This window comes from Loxodonta africana, chromosome 25 (genome assembly GCF_030014295.1).
Source record: "Loxodonta africana isolate mLoxAfr1 chromosome 25, mLoxAfr1.hap2, whole genome shotgun sequence".
Classification (NCBI taxonomy): domain Eukaryota; kingdom Metazoa; phylum Chordata; class Mammalia; order Proboscidea; family Elephantidae; genus Loxodonta; species Loxodonta africana.
Genome location: NC_087366.1, coordinates 28,270,919 through 28,296,851, shown reverse-complemented (window position 1 = coordinate 28,296,851; position 25,933 = coordinate 28,270,919). Strand labels below are relative to the sequence as shown.

Below are 25,933 nucleotides of genomic sequence, written 5' to 3'. Positions count from 1 at the left end.
ACAAAGGACCTGTGTCAATTAACTGGGGAAAAGACAGCCTTTTTAACAAATGGTGCTGGCATAACTGGATATCCATTTGCAAAAAAATGAAACAGGACCCATACCTCACACCATGCACAAAAACTAACTCCAAGTGGATCAAAGACCTAAACATAAAGACTAAAACGATAAAGATCATGGAAGAAAAAATTGGGACAACCCTAGGAGCCCTAATACAAGGTATAAACAGAATACAAAACATTACCAAAAATGATGAAGAGAAACCAGATAACTGGGAGCTCCTAAAAATCAAACACCTATGCTCATCTAAAGACTTCACCAAAAGAGTAAAAAGACCACCTACAGATTGGGAAAGAATTTTCAGCTATGACATCTCCGACCAGCGCCTGATCTCTAAAATCTACATGATTCTGTCAAAACTCAACCACAAAAAGACAAACAACCCAATCAAAAAGTGGGCAAAGGATATGAACACACATTTCTCTAAAGAAGATATTCAGGCAGCCAACAGATACATGAGAAAATGCTCTCGATCATTAGCCATTAGAGAAATGCAAATTAAAACTATGATGAGATTCCATCTCACACCAGCAAGGCTGGCATTAATCCAAAAAACACAAAATAATAAATGTTGGAGAGGCTGCGGAGAGATTGGAACTCTCATACACTGCTGGTGGGAATGTAAAATGGTCCAACCACTTTGGAAATCTATCTGGCGTTATCTTAAACAGTTAGAAATAGAACTACCATACAACCCAGAAATCCCGCTCCTAGGAATATACCCTAGAGATACAAGAGCCTTCATACAAACAGATATATGCACACCCATGTTTATTGCAGCTCTGTTTACAATAGCAAAAAGTTGGAAGCAACCAAGGTGTCCATCAATGGATGAATGGTTAAATAAATTGTGGTATATTCACACAATGGAATACTACGCATCGATAAAGAACAGTGACGAGTCTCTGAAACATTTCATAACATGGAGGAACCTGGAAGACATTATGCTGAGCGAAATTAGTCAGAGGCAAAAGGACAAATATTGTATAAGACCACTATTATAAGATCTTGAGAAACAGTAAACCTGAGAAGAACACATACTTTTGTGGTTACGAGGGGGGGAGGGAGGGAGGGTGGGAGAGGGTTTTTTTTTATTGATTAATCAGTAGATAAGAACTGCTTTAGGTGAAGGGAAAGACAACACTCAATACATGGAAGGTCAGCTCAATTGGACTGGACCAAAAGCAAAGAAGTTTCCGGGATAAAATGAATGCTTCAAAGGTCAGCGGAGCAAGCGCGGGGGTCTGGGGAGCATGGTTTGTGGGGACTTCTAAGTCAATTGGCAAAATAATTCTATTATGAAATCATTCTGCATCCCACTTTGAAATGTGGCGTCTGGGGTCTTAAATGCTAACAAGCAGCCATCTAAGATGCAGCAATTGGTCTCAACCCACCTGGAGCAAAGAAAAATGAAGAACACCAAGCCCACATGACAACTAAGAGCCCAAGAGACAGAAAGGGCCGCATGATCCAGAGACCTACATCATCCTGAGACCAGAAGAACTAGTTGGTGCCCGGCCACAATTGATGACTGCCCTGACAGGGAGCTCAGCAGAGGACCCCTGAGGGAGCAGGAGATCAGTGGGATGCAGACCCCAAATTCTCATAAGAAGACCAAACTTAATGGTCTGACTGAGACTGGAGGAATCCCGGCGGCCATGCTCCCCAGACCTTCAGTTGACACAGGACAGGAACCATCCCCGAAGACAACTCATCAGAAATGAAAGGGACTGGTCAGCGGGTGGGAGAGAGATGCTGATGAAGAGTGAGCTAATTATATCAGGTGGACACTTGAGATTGTGTTGGCAACTCTTGTCTGGAGGGGGGATGGGAGGATAGAGAGAGAGGGAAGCCGGCAAAATTGTCAAGAAAGGAGAGACTGAAAGGGCTGACTCAAGACGGGGAGAGTAAGTGGGAGTAGGGAGTGAGATGTATGTAAACTTATATGTGACAGACTGATTGGATTTGTAAACGTTCACTTGAAGCTTAATAAAAGTTATTATAAAAAAAAAAAAAAACATTGACTGAACACTGTTTATGTGCTGAAGTCTCTGGGTGGTGAAAATGGTTAGCACCCTAGGCTGCTGACTGAAAGGTTGGGGGTTTGAGTCCATCCAGAGGTGGCTCGAAAGAAAGGCCTGGCAGTCTAGTTGCCATAAATCAGCCATTGAAAACCCTATGGAGCGTAGTTGTACTCTGCCACGCATGTGTTCTCCATGAGTTGGAGTCACCCTGACGGCAACTGGTATTATGTGCCAGGCAGAGCGTTGAGTGCTTTCCACATATGATGCCGTGAAGCAGGCGCTATCACTCCCCTTTTCAGATGAGGAAACTGAAGCTCAGAGTAAACAGCTGTTGGAGGGTTAGATGTCTAGGATCTGTCTAATTTGTCTCTCCACCACAGCTGCTTCTCACCACAGGGTTGAGCAGCTTGGGAGGGCGAACCTGGGTGTGACTGGGGCATAGTTATGAGGAAAGGAATAGGCTTATTGACGTCTTCCGACTCCCTGGTACAAATGCTTATGAGTCTGGAGTTGGGTATGAGGCACCTCTGCAGACCTGTTTCTAGATGACTGCTGCTCTGAAGGTTCAAATGAGAAGTGCCCTCATGGCTAAGGTGCCTGTGAGTGAATGTGAGTAGCGAACTAAGTCGCTCGTGGTCCGCTCTGCCTTCACAAAGAATGAGCCATCCCAGATGGGGGTTGGGGACATTAGGGAAATGGGCTGGGGAGAGGGGTCGTTCTGCCCACTGTAGTGGGGAAGGAGGTAAAATCTAATGGGCTGCCCCGGGCTCGGTTGCCTGCGTGTCTGACACACCAGGCCACTCATGCACTGATTTGATTTCGGAATCAGTGGCTGAACCCCTCGGTGGGTGGGTGTGACTTTGTGCCCCAGTCTTGGGAGGGCGCTAAGATGAACTAACCTTGGGTCCTGTCCTCAAAACACTTACAGCCTAGAGGGGACAAGATGCATGCAAAGTAACATGTAACACAACTAAGCCATCAAGAAACCACCAGAGAGGGACCAATACATTTCTCTGAATGCTTAGCAGAGGAGATCTTGTTTCCAGGGCTTGAGAGGGCATGAAAGAAGACTTTGGGGAGAAGGATTTTTATTAGAAATCCTCATCTGTGTGAAGCACCATGGCATGGTGGTGATGAGTGTGGACTCTGAAGTCAGATTGCCTGGGTTCAAATTCTGTCACTCTTTGTCATGTGCCTGTAGGCAAGTCATTTAAGGTAGCTGTGCCTCAACTTTCCTGTCTGTAAAATGGGGGTAATCACAATCTTGAGGATTGAGTGACTTAATCTATGTAAAACATTTAGAATAATGCCTGACACACAGCAAGTGCTCTATGTACAGTTATTATTGTTATTATTAATAGGAAGGATGATATTAGGGTTGTTGTAAAGACTAGGGATTAGTGGGATCAAAGCCTGGCACACAGTAGGCCACTAAATACAAGGCAGTGGCTCTCCTTGTTATTATTGAAGTGTAGATGAGTACAGAACTAGAAGTGAAGCAAAGGGCATCCCAGGTAGTGTGAATGGCGTCAGCAAAGATAGGAGGCAGGAATGTGCAATGTGTGAGTAAAAAAAACAAAAACAAACCAAGCCCAGTGCCCTCGATTCGATTCTGACTCATAGTGACCCTGTAGTGAGTAAGGAACAGAAAATAATTTGGTTCAGATCCTCAGGAGACAGAGGATGAACTCTTTCTGCTGATTTCTCAGCTTTCTGTGGACTCTTAGAGTCCATTACAAAGGCCAATTTCCCTCAACAAACCTCCGTGGCCTGCTTTTGCATTTTCTCTGAACACAGGCCTCCTGGAGAGTCTGCTCCCCTTCTCTCCAAGGATGAGTCTCCAGGGTATGATCTGCTTTCCCCTGGGGCTCCTGCTTGGCTCCATGCTCCTGGCAGCCTCAGCTCCAGCCACTTCTGAGTCCCAGGGCTGCAGCAACAAGGAGCAACAGGTCACCGTCAGCCACACCTACAAGATTGATGTGCCCAAGTCTGCACTGGTCCAAGTAGAGGCTGACCCTCAGCCCCTCGGTGATGATGGGGCCTCGCTCCTGGCTCCAGAGGAGGCTGAGGAGGAACAAAACATCGTCTTCAGGCACAACATCCGCCTTCAGACACCACAGAAGGACTGTGAGCTGGCAAGCAGGGTCCAGGACCTACTGGCCCGAGTGAAGAAGCTAGAGGAAGAGATGGTGGAGATGAAGGAGCAGTGTAGCATCCAGCGCTGCTGCCAAGGTGAGCTTGCCACCTAGTATTCATTCAACAAACATTTCATGAGCACCAGGTGTTCCACTTGTTGCTGGGTGAAAACCCCAGGTTTTGCTTGGCATGGCTTGTTACAGCCAAAAACAAGAGGCCGAGGTGGGAGATCAGAAAAAAAAAAAAAAAAAAAAAAAACCAGTGCAGGACGCCTTTATTTTGTTGTACAAGGAAAGGCGCAATCGGGGCCCCTGCCTCCAAGACTGCTCACAGGCAGCTTGGGGAGGTGGGCTTTTACAGAGAGTAGACAAGGAAATGTAAATTCATCACGAATATTCAGGATTGAGCTTCATGCAGGCGCTCAGAGCTTGGGGATGACTATGCATTTTCTTTGGACAGGATTCCACCCTGATAAAAAAGCTACAATTTGCTGAATATCTACTACGGGCCAGGAGTCTTATGTACCTCATCTCTAGCTCTCAGAACTATACTGAAGAGTTTAGGAAACTTAAAGGAATTGATTTTCTTTCATTGGGACGTTAAGTCTCCAAGCAGAGGCGGGTTCATGCCATCTATGGCCCGTTCTTTGGTTATCTTGTCAAGGACAATTCTAGATGAATGCAGGTTTTCTGCTTGGTGTAGGAGGATTAGCCAAAGCAGGTCTCTCAGAAGGGTTGGGCTCTGAGGCTGCCTGCCTCACGCCGGCTGCATGAGCCCTCTGAGAGTTCCCACCTCTCACTCTGGGTTTTCTCGGATCGGGGGAGGAGGGCTATGTCCTTGCTATTTGTTCATTTATTCACTGGCATTATTTCCAGGAGGCATCTGGGAGCCTGAGCAGGGAGAGACCAGCAGCTCGTGAAGTGAGTTTAGACTCCTGAGTTAAAGCTCCCAGATGAGAAAGCCCGTAGGGGCCATTTTATCTGTGGATCCAATCTCTACTCAAAGGGGCAGCAATGGGATGGAGAGGAAAGATCAAGGGCTTTGGAGCTAGACAGGACTGGGTACAAATCCCAGTTATACCACTATGTGACTTTGGGCAAATTCCTTTAAGTTTCTTAAACTCTTCAGTATAGTTCTGAGAACCAGAGATGAGGTACATATAAGATTCCTGGTCCATAGTAGATATTCAGCAAATTGTACCTATTTCATCAGCAATAAAGCACTACAATTTGATTTTACAAATAGTGAGTGTCCTCCCCCTACTCCTTTATAAAAAACAAAACAAAACACAAACTGTCCAGGCTGATGCAGATGATAATGGATGGTCCTTTGGCATAGATTTTTATGCCTGTAGGGATTGCTATCAATAGGACAAACCCGAAAACCCGTTGTCATGGAGTCGATTCTGACTCACAGCAGTCCTGTAGATGGAGTAGAACTGTCCCATAGGGTTTTCAAGAAGCAGCTGGTGGATTCGAACTGCCCAGTCTTTTGGTTAGTTAGCAGCTGAGCTCTTAACTACTGCGCCACCAGGGCTCTATCAGTAGGAGCACCTACTATACGTCAGGCCCAGAGCTAAGCACTGGGGACACTACCACAAATACAACGGTGTGGGCATCTCCCTGGAGGAGCTTTGGAAGTGTTTTTAGGAAGGAAAGAGTGTTCTGAGAAGCAGGAACTGGGACTAAAAAGAGGGCTGACTGGCTCCAATTGCCTCTGGCTGCATAGGGTCAGTGAGGGGGAGCTAGGTTATTCCGCTTCCCACCATCCCTTAATTGAGATTGGGCTAGGCTATTTTGCAGCTTCTACCGTTCCTCTGAAACCACCTTCCCGGGCTTCAATTTGGGCTCATTTCACAGCATTCAGCCTTGCTTGGTCCAGCTCCATCCAGCCAGGATAAGCACCAACTCCAGCCTTTTTTTTTTTTTTTTTTTCCAGCCTAGCCCTGATCCCACCTGCCTCCCCAAGGGATAAGAACCCTTTCCTTAGTGTAAGCTGACAAGCTGACATCCAGGCTCTGGCATTTAAGGCCCCTTCATAGAAGGGGAAACCCTCGCGGTGTAGTGGTTAAGTGCTTCGCCTGCTAACCAAGAGGTCAGCAGTTCAAATCTGCCAGGCGCTCCTTGGAAACTCTATGGGGCAGTTTTACTCTGTCCTATAGGGTCGCTATGAGTCAGAATCAACTCGATGGCAGCGGGTTTGGTTTTTGGGTTTTTTCATAGAAAGGTACTGAAGAAATACCACCACTCCTAGGGGGAAGGAACCAGAATTCCGTAAGCTCCTGGGATGAGAAGGGAAAGGGAAGACAGTTGGTTCGGTAGCTTATCAAGCAGAGACAGGAGAAAAAGTTTGTAAATATCACAGATCACAGAATCTGACCCGGGTTGGAAAGCGCGGACCCCCAGCTCCCTTCCAGAGCCTCCCTCTGCCCCAAAGAAAGAACAGTGCAGCGCCCTAAAAATCACCAGCCTGTTCTTAAGGTCTCCAGGGAACGAACGAGGTCCCCGCCCACGACACCTCAATCCTCAGTCTACTGTCTTTCCTTCCCCTCCCCAGATCTGAGCCGCCACTGCAGCGGCCACGGGACCTTCTCCCCGGTGACCTGCAGCTGCCGCTGCGAGCAAGGCTGGGAGGGCGCCGAGTGCGAGCGGCCCTCCTGCCCCGGGGCCTGCAGCGGCCACGGGCGCTGCGTGGACGGGCGCTGCCTCTGCGATGAGCCCTACGTTGGGGCCGACTGCGCCTACCCCGCCTGCCCCGAGAACTGCAGCGGGCACGGCGTCTGCGTGCGCGGCGTCTGCCAGTGCCACGAGGACTACATGTCGGAGGACTGCAGCGAGCGGCGGTGTCCCGGCGACTGCAGCGGGCACGGCTTCTGCGACGCCGGGGAGTGTTACTGCGAGGAGGGCTTCACGGGCCTCGACTGCGCCCAGGGTGAGAGCGGAGGCACGCTGTGGCCCACCTGACTGTCTTCTCTCCCTGCACCCCTGGGCTCTACCGAACCCTTTAACCATGAATTATACGCCGTCTTAGGCAGGATGGCAACCTGTAGCCTACCTCAGAATCCCCTGGAGGGCTTGTGAAAACACAGATTGCTGGATCCCATCCCAGGGTTTCTGATTCAGCATATCTGGGGTGGAGCCTGAGAATTTCCATTTCCAACAAGTTTCCAAGTGATGCTTTTCTGGGGCCAGAACTTTGAGAACATTGGTCTTATGTGATCTAATGACTGTGTGTGGATAGGTCAGTATTGCCTCCCAATCAGATAACTAATAACTTCTGGCGGGGGTGGGGGGTGGAGGGGAGGTCATCAGAAATGGGCCTCGTACAGGCTCTGTCTGCATTCTCCACAGCCACCACCTTAGTGTTGCATATATAGTAAACCAGTCGCCGGAGAGCGGATTCTAACCCATGGTGACCTCATGTGTATCAGAGTAGAGGTGTGCTCCATAGGATTTTCAATGGCTGATTTTTTGGAAGTAGATCACCAAGTCTTTCTTCTGAGGCACCCCGGGGTGGACTCTAACTGCCAACCTTTTAGTTAGCAGCCTAACCATTTGCACCACCCTGAGACTAGTAGGTGTTCAATATGTACTCATTGGCTATGAATTCCATCCCCTCTTCCCCCATCTTCTCCATCTCCCACCCTCCACCCCCCTTTTTCCTTCAGTGGTCTCCCCCCAGGGCCTGCAGCTGCTCAGGAGCACCGAGGATTCCCTGCTAGTGAGCTGGGAGCCCCCTGGGGATGTGGACCACTACCTCCTCAGCTACTACCCCATGGGGAAGGAACTTTCTGTGAAGCAGATCCAAGTGCCCAAGGAGCAGAACAGCTATGAGATCCATGGTTTGATGCCTGGAACCAAGTACCTAGTCAGCCTGCGCAACGTGAAGAAAGAGGTTTCCAGCAGCCCACAGCATCTACTCGCCAGTACAGGTGAGGACGCAGCCAGTTGCCCACGTTTCCCTGGATTGGCCCCATTTTAAACATTTTCTTCCATTGTGCCTGCAGATATACTTGTACTAGTCAGGCCATTGACCTGATGTAGGGTTTGAAAAACACAGCTGCTACAATCCTAGTTCCAGAGAAGGGTCCCAGTCCTCTGTCCCCTCTAGGTCATTGGGTCCTTCCAGTTAATGATGGCAGCCTGCTGGATTGGGACTCAAAGGGTCCTCTCTGTTCCTGAAATTAGTAAGGTCTGATTGCCCTGTACCCAAGACAAGCAGTCAACGGGTACGCTTGTGTTTCCAGACCCTCACTGAGCCTCTGACACCATTCAGCAGGTTGGGATTATAGGGAGTCGGGGTTGGAACGGGGTATGCTGAAACCACTTGTGTCAATCAGATTCATCCCAGCAGGAAACAGCACAAATCAGGTAATGAAGATAATTTAATTAAAAGGTGATTTATAAAGGTGTGTGTAGGGATTGGCCTTGCCACCCCACCCCGAGGGGGCAAGGACTGGTACCCAGGGATAGCTATAGGAGAGAGCTGCCTGATGGGGTGCTTTTGGTAGAGGGCTGCAGAAGTCCACCTGGTCCCGACAGGGAGGGAGTGAGGGGATCAGTTGTCCAGTTGCTGTCTCCTCCTGTCCTCTCATGTGCTGGTGACTCCCACTGGCTGAACCCATTCAGAAGCCAGAGGGAAAGGGAACCAGGCTGATGTAGTTCCTGGAGGTCATCACCTAGGATACAGACCAAGATGGAAAATGACAGAGACTGGATCTGGAAGGGCAAGCGGAGTATCCAGTGTGGCACCAGTATATTTAGAAGGATAAGCATCACTGCTTACTCTTTAGAAATCCTTGTTTCCTCATGAAAGTTCTTAAAGCAATTTAGATTTTCAAGGGTTTGGAGAAACTTGGTTGTTTTTGTGAATCTAATTCATTCTCTCACTCAACACATCTTTACTGAGCACCTACTACATGCCAGGTACTGTTCTAGGTCCTGGTAGAGATGAGCTGCCTCCATTCTTAATGAATCGTGCCTAGAAAGAGGGAAGACTACAGCAAGTCTAAAGCTATAATCAGAAAGAAGTAGCAGCCACTCATATTAGTCAGGATGGGGATGGCTAGTCATTTTTTTGGTTTGGACAGTGTTCATGTTTTTTTTTCTGTGTTCACACATGATTACAGCGTGGTCTTGTTTTTGCTTTGCTCCCTCATGGCCACAGAGTAGCCTTGGCTGATGTTGATGTTCTGTGAAATTGTTTATATTCAACAGGAAAGCACCAAGGCCTAGCTGTAAGCACCAGGCCAGCTCCCAGATTCCAGGAGCTGCTTTTCTCTTTTTCACCTTTTTATCTGGTGCTGCAGACAGAACGGTGCCCAATGCACCCCAAGAAATGATGGCATGTGTTCTGAAACTCTCAGCAACCCCTCTTGGTTTCTTGCTCCAGGGATTTGTAAATTCCTATAGCCGTGAGGATTGCCTTTCTGTCTAATCTGATTCAGGTTAAACCCACTCTATTTGCTCTTCAGGGGACCTTCAGACTGAGAGACACTTATCTCCATAAAAATCTTGAATGTTTTCAGTAACTCCCTGCTTTTCCTTTTAGGGAATCTCTCCCAATTCTCTTACTAAGCCATGTAGGACCCCTTCTACAATCTTTGAGTCTCTTTCATCACTCACTTCTTGACCTGTTTTGAGTCCCTCATGGAATTCCCATCTTTGCAAGAAGTCTAAAAGCAGGACCTAAGGCTGGCAGGTGGAAGCCAACAGGTGGGAGGAAATGCTTCAGAGAGAAGGCCCCATGAGGTTCCTTATCCACACAGAGTGAATCAGAGGCTCTGGAAACTGGATGGACCTTGAGATCCCTGAGTTCACCCCCTGCCTGATGCACAAATTCTGTGAGCCACATCCTTGACAAGTGGTCAGTCAGCCTGGGTAGGAACACCTCCATGGAGGGGAAAGTGGGGCTGTGACCCAGAAAGGGAGGAAGAGCTGGGAATCTGGGGGACTTGTCTTCTCTGTTCCAAACTTCAAGGACCTGGGCATGGCCATTGGAATTCAAAGAGCTCCAGAAAGGACCTAGTCCTCCCTCTCCCTGGCAAAACTTCTTGCCTCAATACAGAGTCCATTACTTTATATTAGTCATTATAATTTGGGGAGTTTTTTTGGAGTGGAAAACTCTAGAGAGGAGCAAAACATTTCTTCATTAATACTTTACTATGAATAAACATCTCCAATAATTCTCCTCCCTCACAGGAAGGATAAGTTGGACAGTGTGAGAACACCAGGTACCTGGGGGAGGTGCTAACATTTGGTAGAAGGTACAGGAAGGATGCCCAGAAGGACCAAGTTAAAATTCAACTACTTTCTAGCTTTGCCGAAGGTTAATCCTCACAGGAAAATTTGAGAGGCAAAGGCTTCCTTTTGGGAGACTGAGGAAGGAGCTGGCTTGCATAATCAAGTTATGCTCTAGAAAATGTGAAATGCGGCACCCAAACTTCACGTGGTAGGAACTGAGCTTCTCATCCTGGAGCTGTGCCTGTGAGAGCAGGACTCTGTTGTGAAAGGGTGAATGTTCAGCTTGGTGCAGCCTGGGCTAAGTGGCTTGAATGGCTGTACTGAGAGGGGTAGTTCAGTGCTTGGCCCACGCTACCGTGACGGGGGTGCACATGGCATCTGATGCGGGAGTGGAAGGTTTCCTGGAAGGGAGCTTGTCCTCAAGGGACGATCTGAAAAACAGCAGGTTATTTGTACTTTGGTAGCTGTAACACACATGTTGAGGACTATGGCTTGAGGCTGAAGCCAGTTTTCAAGTGTGTCAAGAAGCGGTGCTGACGTGGTAGCCAACTGTCCACCAGAACCTTTGTTCTTACTCCTTTCTCTTGTCTCCCTAACCCTTGCCCTAGACCTTGCCGTGGTTGGCACTGCTTGGGTGACAGACGAGACAGAGAACTCCCTGGATGTGGAGTGGGAGAACCCCCCGACTGAGGTGGATTACTACAAACTGCGGTACGGCCCCCTGACAGGGCAGGAGGTGGCTGAGGTCACCGTGCCCAAGAGCAGTGACCCCAAGAGCCGATATGACATCACTGGTAAGAAGCCAATGCTGGGGATATGAGGTGTCACTGTAGGTGCTGAGGCAGAGACTGTGTGTGTAGAGTGGACAGGTGTCCCCACTGCTCAAGTGTGTCACAGAAGGTCCTGGGTCCCTAGGAATCCACCTGAACCCTCACCCCTGAGACTCCCAGACACGAACCTACTCTGGAGGCACAGACCCTGCTCCAGCATCCCAGAGCTGACCCCAGAATCTCAGATCATCCTTGTTAAAAGATTACACGTATCTGACATGTTCTTCAGGTCAGCTAACCCTTTTAAGCGTGTCTCAGGTTGAATTTGATGGCATATAGAAATTCCTTTTGGAAGAAGTTGTGTGTGTGTGTGTGTGTGTGTGTGTGAGAGAGAGAGAGAGAGAGGAGGGAGAGAGGAAGAGCGAAGAAGGGAGATTGGTTTGTTCAGCATCATCTCCTGCAATGAGTTCTTTTAGGAAGCTTGGGGTAGGGACAGTCCCTGTCCCAGATGCCTGGGCTAATGCTGTGGAGAGCTGGAAATTAGGTGGCTGCTAAGGAAATGGGGCTGTGTCAGGGTGGTTCAAGTTTTGTGACTTCTGAAGCTTATACAATTTTCATGGCTTTCTTTGAGAAAAGTAATACACAGTTATGAATAACCAAATTAGGTGTAGGCCCTTTGAAGGAGCCTGGGCAAGTGAGGAGCCCTGAGGCTTGTCAGCTTCGTGGAAAATCACCCTCGGGGCTTTGTCTTTCTGGATTCAGTTTTGAGAGGACTCCTTGGGGCTCCCTATGTTTGTGGGGCGGGGGTGATGATAAAGGGCGAGTATGTGCTGCATATACGCAGCACTTTGTCTGCATTTAGCTACTGCAGCCTGAATGTGTGTGTCATGAGGCACAACCATTCAAGTTCCTTCTACAGGGAAATAGCTAAAGAAAAGAAAAATCTAGGCTAGTTATTACAGTAAGGAGGGAAGAAACTTTCGAGGGAAAAGGATTTCTGGGAGCAGAAAAACATCTGGGGCTGTGAGTAAAATTGGAAAATAAGTGCTAGGTGCCCCAACAAAGCGATGGAAACTCCATCAACTTCATCTCATCAGCTTGACCCTCTGCCCCTGGCCCATAGGCCCCCTCGATGATGCCTCCTATTCCACTGGTGCTGGGGCTCTTTGTCTGCTTTGAGGTGGAGGGTAGTCTCTGGGTGAGAACTCTAGGCCCTTCTCTTCCCATCACAAGAGAAACCATGGGGGAGAGACGTGCTGGTGTGCGAGTCTGGAACCTGCACTCACATTCTGCTCTGGCTGCATGTTTTCAGGTCTGCATCCTGGGACTGAGTATAAGATCACCGTTGTCCCCATGAAAGGAGAACTGGAGGGCAAACCGATTCTCCTGAATGGCAGGACAGGTAAGTGCTGCGTGGAAGCACTATGAACGTTTAAGCATGGTCACATTCTGATATTTTTCTTGAGTGCTTCTTCTCTGGATAAAAATTCTGAGCATTGAGAAATTCTATCCCTTTCTGTACCAACACCTGTTTTGGGGGGCAAGGGAGGGAGAGCTAACTTCTGTTTCTTGCCATTGAAAATTTCTTCCAGAGTCATGGATTCAAGGGAAAAAACCATTTCTGGCACCCTTCTGCTTATTTTGAGGATCTCTCTTGGCATAGTGGTTAAGCACTTGGCTGCTAACTACAAGGTTGGTGGTTCAAACCCACCAGCTACTCCATGGGAGAAAGATGTGGCAGTCTGCTTCTTTAAAGATTTACAGTCTGGGAAACCATATGGGACAGCTCTACTCTGTACCACAGGGTGACTCTGAGTCAGGATTGACTCGATGGCAGTGGGTTCTGCTTATTTTAATAGCTTTGATCACTGGAATATTTCTAAGGCATTTTATTATCTTGAACCCAGGCACACAGCTCCATATCACCTAAAGACAGGCGGTCTGTAATTTTTTTCTTGTTACTCCTGTGTTTTTTTCCCAATGACTAACTCAGGTAGTTAGCTTCCTAATGTCAGAAGATATTAAAAATCCTCACATGGTAGTAGTAGTATATTTAGCTTCTGTGGACTGGGAAATATATAGTGACTAAATGTTATAAATCAGCAACATTTGACAGTAAATTTGTAATTTATTAATCACAACAGAATTTGAAAAAAAATTGAGCATATATACAAGACATACTGTGTAATTTTTCACTATGGACAATATTGAACTGTAGGCCTCCTGCAATAACTAGGAGCCCTGGTGGTACAGTGGTTAAGAGCTCAGCTGCTAACCAAAAGGTCAGCAGTTCAAATCCACCAGCCACTCCCTGGAAACTCTATGGCACAGTTCTACTCTGTCCTGTAGGGTCGCTATGAGTCCCAATCAACTCAATGGCAATGAGTTTTTTTTTTTTTTTTCCATAATAACTGTGTGCTCCTGCGTTTCCCAATTTGGGAATTGATGATCTAGAACATAATGTCAGAAACCAGCAAAGAAGGTTTTTTAGAAAAACTTTTTAGGAAGTTTTTAGTTCTTTTCAGTTCAGTTCTGGTTGGGGTGGTGAGGATAGGGCAAGATGGCGCTAGAATTGAATGTACCATTTCAGCTGCCTAACACATTGCATATCTTAAGTATGAAAGAAATAATAGTTGGCCAATTGTAAAGAATACGAATATAATTTAATTTAAGAACTCTACACTATTGACTATGTAGCCTGCCTCAAAAGTGAACTAGTGAAACATTCCAGTGAGTTGGAAGATAGTAAATACTTCCTTGCTTTTGGTGCCTTTTTCTTTAGCTGTGACTTAATTGAGAACTGACTACATGGCAGTCATTATACTATGTGCCTTTCATGAATTATCTCATTTAATCCTTACAACAGTCCTATGAAGTAGGTACTCTTATTATTTCTATTTCATATATAAGAAAACTGAGGCCTAGAGAAGTGAAGCTGAGGATCAAGCCAGGAAAATGGCAGAGCTGGGATTTGAACCCAATATGCCTCCTACTTGCACCATCTGATCCTTCCTGTCCATTATTCCTTTCCTTTTTTTTAGATTTTTAAAAAATATACTGTTTGCTCCCTAACTAAAAAATTTTCTGTGACTCCTCCTTGCCATAGGGTAATATGTAACCCTTTTACCTTGGCCTCAGTGGGTCTGTCCAGCCTGGGCCATTGTTATTCTCACTACTTAACAGAAAGTCTTCCTGCAGTCTGACTGCTCTTGGGGTTTCTAACAGAGAAGGCTTATCTCTCTCTACACAGTGGGTTCGTTCATGTTGTTACCCCAGACTAGAAAGCCCTTCACTGTTATCTTTGCTGCTGTTAATTGCTGTCAGTTGGCTCCAAGTCATTGCGATCTTTTTTTTTTTTATATAGTGTTTTTGGTGACGGTTTACACAGCAATTTAGGTTCCCATTCAACAATTTCTACACAAATCGTTCAGTGACATTGGTTACATTGTTCACAATGCATGAACATTCTCATTATTTCTCTTCTGGTTGTCCCATTTTCATTAATCTAGTTTCCCTGCCCCGTTACAGCCTCATCTATGTTTTAAACTCATTGTTAATCATTTGGTCTTATATAGGTGATTTCTTAAAGGAGCACAATACTTACATTATTTTTGGAGCTAATTTGTTATTTAGCTGCAAGGTGACGATAGGGGTTAGTTTTGGTTCAAGGTTTGAAGGGTACCTCAGGTCAGTAGTCTCAGGGAATTCTCCAGTCTCAAGCAGTCTAGTAAGTCTTTTTTTTTTTTTTTTTTAAGGAATTTGAGTTCTGTTCAACATTTTCTCTCATTCTATCAGGGCCCATCTCTTGTGGCCCTGATTAGAACCACTGGAGATGGTAGACAAGCACCACCTAGTTCTAGTCCGAGGGTAGAGGAGGCCATGGTTCGTGTAGACTATTCGTCCTGTAGACTAGTTTCTTCTTTTTTTATCTTTTTTTTTTTAAATTGTACTTTAGATGAAGGTTTACACAACAAACCAGCTTCTCATTAAACAGTTAGTATACATGTTATTTTATGACATTGGTTAACAACCCCACAACATGTCAACATTCTCCCCTTCTCAACTTTAGGTTCCCTTCCAGTCCTTGACTCTGGCTGGTGTGCCTCTTTAGTCTCGTTTTGTTTTATGGGCCTGTCTAATCTTTGGCTAAAGGGTGAACCTCAGGAGTGACTTTATTAATGAGCTAAAAGGGTGTCCGGGGGCCATACTCTCGGAGTTTCTTCAGTCTTTCTCAGGCCAGTAAGTCTGGTCTTTTTTTGTGAGTTAGAATTTTGTTCAAATTTTTCTCCAGCTCTGTCTGGGACCCTCTATTGTGATCCGTGTCAGAGCAGTCAGTGGTGGTAGCTGGGTACCATCTAGTTGTATTGAACTCAGTCTGATGGAGGCCGCAGTACTTATGGTCCATTAGTCCCTTGGACTAATCTTTCCCTTGTGTCTTTAGTTTTCTTCATTCTCCCTTGCTCCTGAAGGGTGAGACCAATGAAGTACCAAGCCATCGTGATCTTATGTATAGCAGAAAGATTCATTGCGCAGTCCTGCAGCATCTTCGGAATCGTTGCTATGTTTGAACCTATTGTTGTGGCTGTTGTTTCAATCCATCTCATTGAAGGTTTCCCTCATTTTTGTGGATCCTCCACTTTACACAGCATGATGCCATTTTCTAGTGATTGGTCTTCCCTGATGACATATCCAAAGTAATCAAGACAAAGCCTTGCCATCCTTGCTTCTATTATCATCTCTAGCTGTCAATAAATTCAATTCAGCACACATTTATTGGGGAGTACTGGGTTAGACACTAGAAATATGGTCTCTTTAGAAACTTTTGAATATAATAAGTCGTGGTTCCTGCCCTTCAGAGTCTCACAGTAATAATATCACTCATCCTTCCAGTCTTGGCTCAAATCTTAGCTTCTCCACTGAAGCCTTCTATGATCACATTAATATCACCCATCTTTGCCTCTGAGTTGCTAGAGCATTTAATCACATATGGCCTTGATTTGCTAGTTAACCTTTCAAGTGTATTATCCTAACTAGAATACGAGCACTCAAGAAGTGTTTTTATTGTCAATTATATCATAAAAGCAGGATGGGATATTTTATTGGATTACAGATAAATTACTGTAATGTGTCTTACCAACATAAAAAAAAAGAGAGAGACAACATTATTTCTAAGGTTAGGAAACTCAAACATGGCTAGGCTGGTAATTAATTTATGGGAAAAAAAGAATCTCTGTTTTCTGCAAATATCTTGCATCCCATGAGATGAAAAAGGTGCTGGAGTTCAAGAACAGGATAAGCCTGTGTAGGGAGGAAATGACACAGTCCAGGCATTTTCCATTTGACAAGTCAACCAGTGGAAACAAAGGGAAGGGGTCGATTGAAAATCCTCACCCTGTTAACACACTTAAAGTGCATTGAAGCACCTTCCAGAAATGCAAGGCTTCAGAAGCCTTAGGCTTCTCTATCAGACCTTCAGGGCCACACATGAGACAAGAGAGGCAGGTCACCAGTGAAGGGGTAATGGCATTCTTTTCCCTCAGTTTCTCCATCAAAATGAAAGGTTGAACTAAACGATTTAAAAGTTCCTTTTCTTGCCTTTTTAATGATGATGGTTTTTCTCTTAATAATTGCTATGATTCACGCCTTTCCATTGTGAGTATAAAACAAAAGACTGCTTACTTTGTTACAATTTCACAGGGTTTCATGTACAATAGATTACAACAGGCTAATATATCTACTTGTCAATAATTTTCTCAGAACATTCCCCCTTAGACTATGGTAGGAAATAGAAGTTTTGCTTCTCTTATAATCTTTCTCACTTTTTACTATTGTTCAAACACAGTGCTCCATTTGGAATGCCCTGGCCCCTAAAACTTTCCTTCCCAAACTCCTTCCCGTTCCAAGATGAATTCCTGCTGCATCCAGGGGTCCTGTTGTACACAGCAGGACTTCATAAACATTATCTCTGATCCTTAAAATAGCATTGCAAGCATTATTATCTGCATTTTACAGTTGAGAAAACAGAAGCCTACAGAGTTTAGGAGACTCAGGGTGAACCAGTTAATCAGTAGCCGAGCTGACATTTGAACTCAGGCTTGCTTGAGACCAAAGCCAATAACTTTCCAGAAGCAAAGCTAGAGGACCCCAGGAAGAGGGGTTGATCTCTCTGAGCACATTCTCTACCAGCAGTGCCTTTTGACCAATTTTATTGCCACATTGAGAAGACAATAGAGGAAACCTGTGAAAGCAAGACAGTGAACTGTACAGATGCTGTAGCCTGAAGGCACCCCTTTTCCATGAACTCACCTTCAAACCAGTGGCAGGGGTCCTGTCCCTCATATCTGTCCCCCAGCTCACATCTCTATAGATTTTAGACCCTGACTGTGCCATTTTCCACTGTGCGAGCTGGGTGACTCACAGTGAACATCGTGAACAGAGATACCTGTGGACATGTGCTCTGTGTGTTTCAGTGCAGACCGCAGACAGCCACTCCCTGCCCAGCCCTGTGGTCAATCTTGTTACAAAGTGGAATAGACTCTTCTAATGTGAATAGAGCTCCTAAGTAACCTGCCCCATATATCCAGATTTTTAAAATTAAATCTCTTTGAAATGGGGCTCACTTTTTTTCTGATTAACCATTCAAGCAAAGATGAGGCTCAACTACCAACCTTTACAAAAAAAACTTTACAAGCTTTGTCTTAAATCTCTTTACCTTCAGTGGCCCCAAGAAAGGTCCACCAGGGGCACTAGTGTCCAGCAGTAGGGAAGTTGCAACTGGAGGCGGAGGAAGTTGGGGCCAGTGGGGAGAGCGTGCTTTGTAGCCGAGGCTACAGCTGTAGCGTCTCTATGATTTGGCCAGCTACAGCAGCTACTGAAAGGCTTTGTTGCATGGAAAAACTGTTGAATGATCCCCACATTCCTTCTTGGCAGTGAGAGAGGCTTTGGCCATGCTGAGCTAGACTCGTGCTGAGCTAGACTCTTCAGGCCATGTGGCCTATCATGGGGGTCCTGTCTCTGAGGCCTTCCTCCCACTTTTGTGTCTCACATCTGATTCTCATCCTGAGAATTGTCAAGAGGAAGATGAAGTCTGTGAAGAGGCTCCTTCCAGCTTAAGTTGTTGTAGGGAATTGAGAGGACCAGGACTGGGGGATGAATGGGGTGGGGGGGAGTAGGGATGAGGATTGGGTTGGGAGGTTGGGGGGGTATTGAGAGGGAAGGAGCAGACAGTCTTGAGTTCTAGGCTGACCCTGCTTCTAACTGGCTCTGTGAGCTTGGAAAAGTCACATCTCTCTGGGCTTGAACTCTTAGGCTTCTTGTATCCCTGGCATGATATGGTTCTACTTTTCCTCTCTGTTCTTCATAGCCAAGATGCCTTTTCCTGGTTCTTCTCCATCCCTTCAGTGCTCTGGGACTGTCTGGGGGAGAAGAAGCTTCAGGGTTGGTTACTGCTTCATCCATCCACCAGTGTGGTTGTGGTGGATCTGTCAGCACATATAGGTAAGAGGCTTTGCCCAGTGCTGACCCTACAAAGCCATGGGCCATGTTGTGGGTCCTGGCACCTCCTACATGGGCATGCATTCATCTGGGCCAAGGAGAGGGGTGGGAGGTGCTGCTGGGACCCCTGCTTGTGGAAGTGTGGCTTGCTTTGGAGAGGATGAAAAGAAGCTTCAAGAGACAGACTGTTGGGGTGTTCTTGCCCTCTTCTTCTTCTGTCTTTACATTTCCATTTCCAGTGTCTTTATTCCCAATTCATTGCTAATATCCCCAGATTAAGATATTGCCTTTGGAGGGTGTTCTTTATTCCCTTTCTAACATGTGCAGCCATGGTGTTGCTCTTAATTATTACTGGCTTTGCATCAAAAAGGGTAACAGGGTGGGGAGGGAGTCCTCTCTATTGTGTGTGCTTTCACCTGAACGTCTTAGAGCCTGCTGAAGTTTCCAGTGGCCCTGAATATGGCCCTGTTGGTGTCCTGTTTGCACTGCCCTCTCATTCCATGGGGCCCACTCTGCCAGTGAGGAACATCTGGCCCTTGTCTCCCAGAGGTCTACAACCCAACACCATTTTCTCTCTCTAGTTGTCTCTCCAAGTTCTACTGCTGTTCCTGGGTTTCAGATTGCACTTACCTTTCACATCACACTTTATTTACAATTTTTTTGGTTGTTGCTCCATAAAAAAACAGCGAATGATACTGCTGCTTTAGGATATAGTTGTATAAAGCGAAAATGTACAGTCTTTGACAGATAGGAATGGGTTCAAATCTTGGCTCTACACTTAATATGTCCCAGACCAAACTTGTGGAACCACTTCTCTCCTCACCTCCTACTGCAAGCCTTCTGTTCCCTCAGACCTCCACGTCTCTGTAAATAGTCATTCCATTCTTCAGATTGCTTGGGCCTCAAACCAAGAAGTCCTTGTATCTCACATTGAATCCATCAGCACTTTTTGACAACTTTACCTTTGAAATCTCCAAAATCCAACCTTTCTCAGGACCTTCATCACTGCTACAATTGTCCCTCACCCCAGTCATCTCTCACATAAACTGTTGTGGCAGCCTCCTAGATGACCTCCACACTTGACCTGCTACAGCCTGCTCTCTCCCCAGCAGCCTGAGTGATTCTTTTAAAACAATGTCAGATCATGTCATTTTTCTGTGCAAAACCCCCAGAGGCTTCTCATCTCATTCAGTTTAAAAGCCAAAGTCGATACAATGGTCTTCAAGCCCTTTCATAATCCACTTGCCCCTTACCTCACTGGCCTTACTTCCAGCCACTTGACTCCTTCGCTTATTCTGTCCAGGTACACTGGCCTCCTTACTGTTCCCTGAGTACCTGAAGCAGGGCCTTTGAACTTGCTGCTCCTTCTGCCTGCGCAGAAGAATGAGTTTTCCTTAGATTGCACATGACTCACTGTCTCATTTCATGAGGTCTTATTTCAAATGTTACCTTCTCAGTGAGACACGCCTTTCTTGACCTCTTGGTCTAAAATTGCAAATATGATTTGTTCATCCGCCTCTAATCCTTTACCTTGCCTTATATAATCATCACCAAATGTATTACATGTTTGTTTACTTGTTTACTGTCTGTCTCCTCCCAGGAGAATGTAAGCTCAATAGGAGAGGGGCATTGTTTTGTTCACTGCTGAATCTCAGCAACAACCGTACTTTCATGCAGATAATACATGTGTTCTATGTTTTTTTTTTTTTTTTGCCAACTGTGCCCTCCCTTCCCAGGTATTTTTGTATGCATGCAATGCTAATTTAATTTACATGTTGCTGTAGTGTTTGTGCTCAGTGTTTGTGGATTGAATCAGTGGCCACTCCATTTACTGAGACCGTAGATGAATTATCTATCCTTTCTGAGCCTGGAATAGAGCTACTGCTCTGAAAATTGTGGCCATTATTAATGTTCCCAACTAGTACATGGGGATGCCTGTGGAAGCAGTACTCAAGAAATTAAGTGAGGTATTTCTTTGGGCAAATCTGCTGCAAAAGACCTCTTTAAAGTTTTAAAAAACAAAGATGTCACTTTGAGGACTGAGGTGTGCCTGACCCAAGCCATGGTATTTTCGGTCACCTCATATACATGTAATAGCTAGACAACAAATAAGTAAGACCGAAGAAGAAATGATGTCTTTGAATTGTGGTGTTGGTAAAGAATATTTGACTACCATGGACTGCCAGAAGAATGAACAAACCTGTCTTGGAATAAGTACAGCCAGAGTGACCCTTAGAAGTGAGGCTGGCGAGACTTCGTCTTAGGTACTTTGAACATGTTATCAGGAGGGACCAGTCCCTGGAGAAGGACATCATGCTTAGTAAAGTAGAGAGAGGGTCAGCAAAAAAGAGGAAGACCCTCAATGAGATGGGGCTCAAACATAGTAACGGTTGTGGGGACAGTGCAGGCCTAGGTGGTGTTTTGTTCTGTTGTACTAGGGTTGCTATGAGTTGGAACCAACTCCACAGTGACTAACAACAGTACATGGGATGTGAGGTTAGTAGTGGTTTGGTGGTAGAATTCTCACCATTCAGGCAGGAGACCTGGGTTCAGTTCCTGGCCAATGCATCCCACTGCGGCTACCACCCATCTGTCAGTGTGCTGCTATGATGCTGAACAGGTTTCATCTGAGCTTCCAGACTTAGACAGACTAGAAAGTAAGGCCTGGTGATCTACTTCTGAAAATCTGATGAGAACACTATGGATCACAATGGTTCAGTCTTTACCCGATCACGGGGATGGTGCAGGACCAGGCAGCATTTCATTCAATTGTGCATGGGGTCACCATGAGTTGGGGGTGACTTGACGGCAGCTAACAGCAACAGTACATGGAGGATCTGATAAAAGTCTTTCATGGTTACTATGAGGTTGGATAAAGTAATTTATGAAAAGCACCTGGCACTTAGAAGATGCTCAGTAAATGAAAGTGAATTTATTAAATAAAATATGTATTGCTTCTGATGATGAAATGTATGTAATTTCTTTGCACACAAATAAAACACTGCCACTATACTCAAGAAAGTACATTGTCTAATGCAAAAACAAATGCAGCTCTGTTAAGAAGAAACTTCTCTGTTGGAGAACCCATGACAAAGAAGGCAAGATCATCCTTGGAAGGAAGGAAAATTCTTTGGTTTCTGAGAGTAAAAAACTTTTGTGTGTGACTTTATACCAAATGATACAGATCTATATGTGGAGAGGGCACTTGTGGCATGCCTCACTTGTGCTCTGTGCAACACCTTTATCAATGTCCTTGGTGGATGTCCTTAGGTGGCTTATTAAGTTCATAAGTGATAAGAAGCTGGAAATAAAGTTGGTATATTGAATGAAAGACTAAATTACAAATAGAGTTCATGAGAAAAAATATAACAAGGATGAATATTGGGTCCAGGAAATGCATTATACATATACAAAATATATATATATATATATTTTGCAAAAAAATGGGGAAGATTTGGCCAGAGATGGAGGTTTTCAGCCTTTGGTGTGTACTAGAATCATCCGTGGAACTTAGTTTATTTGTTTTTGAAATAGGATGCCAGGACTGATCTGAGACCTTCTAAATTAGAATCCCTGCTGGTGGCACTTAGTAGATGCCAGATATTGACAAAGGTTGAGAACGTCTGGTTTAGCAGGGACACATGTGACAACAATTTAGGGATTTTTCCTTGGCCGTGGGCTCAGGATATGTTACCAGGAAGCAGAGAGTCTAGGACATGGCCAGCATATTACCCTGGGTTGTCCTTTTTAGATTATAAATGCCACATGGGCAGAGATTTTTGACTGTTATGTTCATTGATGACTTCCAAGTGTCATTATGTCTCTTGGCATGTAATGGACGCTCAGTGAATGGTTGTTGAATGAATGAACTGAGTTTTGGAGATTTTTATTTGAAACAAGAAAGACAGGAGCTTATATAGATGTGAGGGTTGGGTCTAGAAACTGTAATTAGAAAGAAATGAATGGGAGAGAAGAACCTGTTTTTATTAGAGGAGAATTAAGAAGGGGAATAATAATTTTTCTTGTGTACTTGCTGGATGGTCTCCTGGAAAAGGAATTAGATTTATTCTGTATGTCTGCCCAGAGTAGACGTATTTGAAAGCGTTTTCACTAATGGGCTCAGTGGTCTGATGATGAAAGCCCTTTCTCAGTTCAAGCAGAGGCCAGTTTCCCACCTGTCATGAATGACAGAAAGGCCCGCTTTTGTTATGTAGACTGTTGAACTAGGTTACCCAGATGAAGTAGATGTTTAAGCATCTCTGATCTCTTGACCAGGCAAATGATTTCACTATTAAAAAAACCTTTTTTTAATACACTTAATTTTTTAAGGGAAGTTTTAAATTTACAGAAAAATCCAACAGAAAGTACAGAGTTCCCGTATATCTCCCTCCCCCTGTGCACTGTTTCTCCTATTATAAACATCTCTCGTTTGTGTGGTTCATTTCTTACAATTGATGAGCCTATATTGATACATTGTTATTGTTGTTAGGTGCCATTGAGTAGGTTCCAAATCATAGCAAACCAACATACATTTTCACAATCCTGTGCCATCTTCACAATCATTGCTGTATTTGAGCCCATTGCTGCAGCCACTGTGTCAATCCATATCATTAAGGGTCTTCCTCTTTTTATTGACCCTCTACTTTACCAAGCATGATGTCCTTCTCCAGGGACTGGTCCCTCCTGATAACATGTCCAAAGTGTATGAGACAAAGTCTCGCCATCATTGCTTCTGTGGAACATTCTGGCTGTACTTCTTCCAAGACAGATTTGTTTGTTCTTCTGGCAGTCCATGGTATAGTCAATATTCTTCGCCAACACCACAATTCAGAGGCATCAATTTTTCTTTGGACTTCCTTATTCATTGTCCGGCTTTGACATGCATATGAGGTGACTGAAAATACCATAGCTTGAGTCAGGCCTGCCTTAGTCCTCAGAGTGACATCTTTGCTTGTTAACACTTTAAAGAGATCTTTTGCCACAGACTTGCCCAGTGCAATACTTCGTTTGATTCCCTGATTTCTGCTTCCCTGGGCATTGACCGTGGGTCCAAGTAAAATGAAATCCTTGACAACTTCAGTAGTTTCTCCGTATATCATGATGCTGCTTATTGGTCTAGTTGTGAGAATTTTGGTTTCTTTATATTCAGTTTCTTCCATACTGAAGGCTGTAGTATTTGATCTTCATCAGTAAGTGCTTCAAGTCCTCTGCACTTTCAGCAAGCAAAGTTGTGTCATCTGCACGTCACAGGTTGTTAATGAGTCTTCCTCCAATTCTGATGCTGCATTCTTCTTCATATAGTCCAGCTTCTTAAATTATGTGCTCAGCATACAGATTGAATAAATATGGTGAAAAGATACAACCCCTACTCCCACCTTTCCTGATTTTAAACCATGCAGCATCCCATTGCTGTTTGAATGAGTCCCTGTTGGTCTATGAACAGGTCCTGTATAAATACAATTAAGTCTTCTGGAATTGCTGTTCTTTGCAAAGTTATCCATAATTTGTTAGGATCCACACAGTTGAATGCCTTTGCATAGTCAATAAAACCCAGATAAACATCTTTCTGGTATTCTCTGCTTTCAGCCAGGATCCATCTGATGTCAGCAACGATATCCCTCATTCCATGTCCTTTTCTGAATCTGGCTTGAATTTTTGGCAGTTACCTATTGGTGTACTGCTGCAACCGTTTTTGAATTATCTGCAGCAGAATTTTACTTGCATGTGTTATTAATGATATTGTTCGATAATTTCTACAGTCTGTTGTATCACCTTTCTTTGGAATGGGCACAAATATGGATCTCTTCCAGTCAGTTGGCCAGGCAGCTGTCTTCCAAATTTCTTGGCATAGATGAGTGAGCACCTCCAGCATTGCATCTGTTTGTTGAAATGTCTCAATTGGTATTCCGTGAATTCCTGGAGTCTTATTTTTTCACCAGTGCCTTCAGTGGAGCTAGAAATTCTTCCTTCAGTACCCTCTGTTCTTGATCATATGCTACCTCCTGAAATAGTTGAACACTGACCAATTCTTTTTGGTACAATGACTGTGCATTCCTTCCATCTTCCTTTGATGCCTCCCATATCATTCAGTATTTTGTCCATAGAATTCTTCAGTATTGCAACTCGAGGTTTGAATTTTTTCTGCAATTCCTTCAGCCTGAGAAATGCTGAGCACGTTCTTCCCTTTTGGTTTTCTAACTCCAGGTCTTTACATATTTCATTATAATACTTTACTTTGTCTTCTCCAGCCACCCTTTGAAATCTTGTTCAGCTCTTTTACTTCTTCGTTTCTTCCTTTCGCTTTAGCTACTTTATGTTCAAGAGTAATTTTCAGAGTCTTTTGACACCCATTTTGATCTTTTCTTTCTTTCTTGTCTTTTTAATGATCTTTTGCTTTCTTTATGTGTGATGTCATTGATGCCATTCTGCATCTTGCATGGTTTTTGGTCATTACTATTCAATGTGTCAAATCTGTTTTTGAGATGGTTTCTAAATTCAGGTAGGCTATACTCAAGATCATACTTTGGTTCTCATGTATTTATTTTAATTTTCTTTGGCATCAACTTGAACTTGCATATAAGCAATTGATGGTTTGCTCTGCAGTCGGCCCCTGGCCTTGTTCTGACTGATGATATTGAGCTTCTCCATCAACTCTTTCCAGATATAGTCGATTTGATTCCTGTGTAATCCATCTGGGGAGATCCACCTGTATAGTCACCATTTATGTTTTTGAAAAAAGGTATTTGCAATGAAAAAGTCATTCGTCTTGCAAAATTCTATCATGTGATCTCCAGTATCGTTTTTATCACCAAGGCCATATTTTCCAGCTACAGATGCTTCTTCTTGTTTCCAACTTTTGCATTCCAATCACCTGTAATTATCAATGCATCCTGATTGCATGTTTGATGCATTTCAGACTGCAGAAGTTGGTAAAAATCTTCAATTTTTCATATTTGGCATTAGTGGTTGGTGCGTAAATTTGAATAATAATCGTATTAACTGGTCTTCCTTGTCGGCATATAGATGTTATCTGATCACTGACAGCACTGAACTTCAGGATAGAGCTTGAAATGTTCTTTGTGACAATGAATGTGATGCCATTCTTCTTCAATTTGTCATTCTTGACATAGTAGACCATATGATTGCTCTATTTAAAATGGCCAATACCAGCCCATTTCAGCTCACTAATGCCTAGGGTATCGATGTT

The 25,933-nt window shown here is 44.7% G+C and overlaps 1 protein-coding gene across 1 annotated transcript in view; it reads left to right on the top strand.

Moving 5' to 3' along the window:
• The first annotated feature begins 1,137 nt into the window (after positions 1–1,137).
• Positions 1,138–25,933, top strand: part of TNN (tenascin N) — an 82,474-nt gene continuing 57,678 nt past the window's right edge. The window contains exons 1-6 of the mRNA XM_064276610.1: positions 1,138–4,316; positions 5,680–5,688; positions 6,777–7,151; positions 7,888–8,151; positions 11,071–11,256; positions 12,545–12,634. Coding sequence (XP_064132680.1) covers positions 3,917–4,316; positions 5,680–5,688; positions 6,777–7,151; positions 7,888–8,151; positions 11,071–11,256; positions 12,545–12,634 — 1,324 coding nt within the window. The 5' untranslated portion in view covers positions 1,138–3,916. The remainder of the gene's footprint in view (positions 4,317–5,679; positions 5,689–6,776; positions 7,152–7,887; positions 8,152–11,070; positions 11,257–12,544; positions 12,635–25,933) is intronic.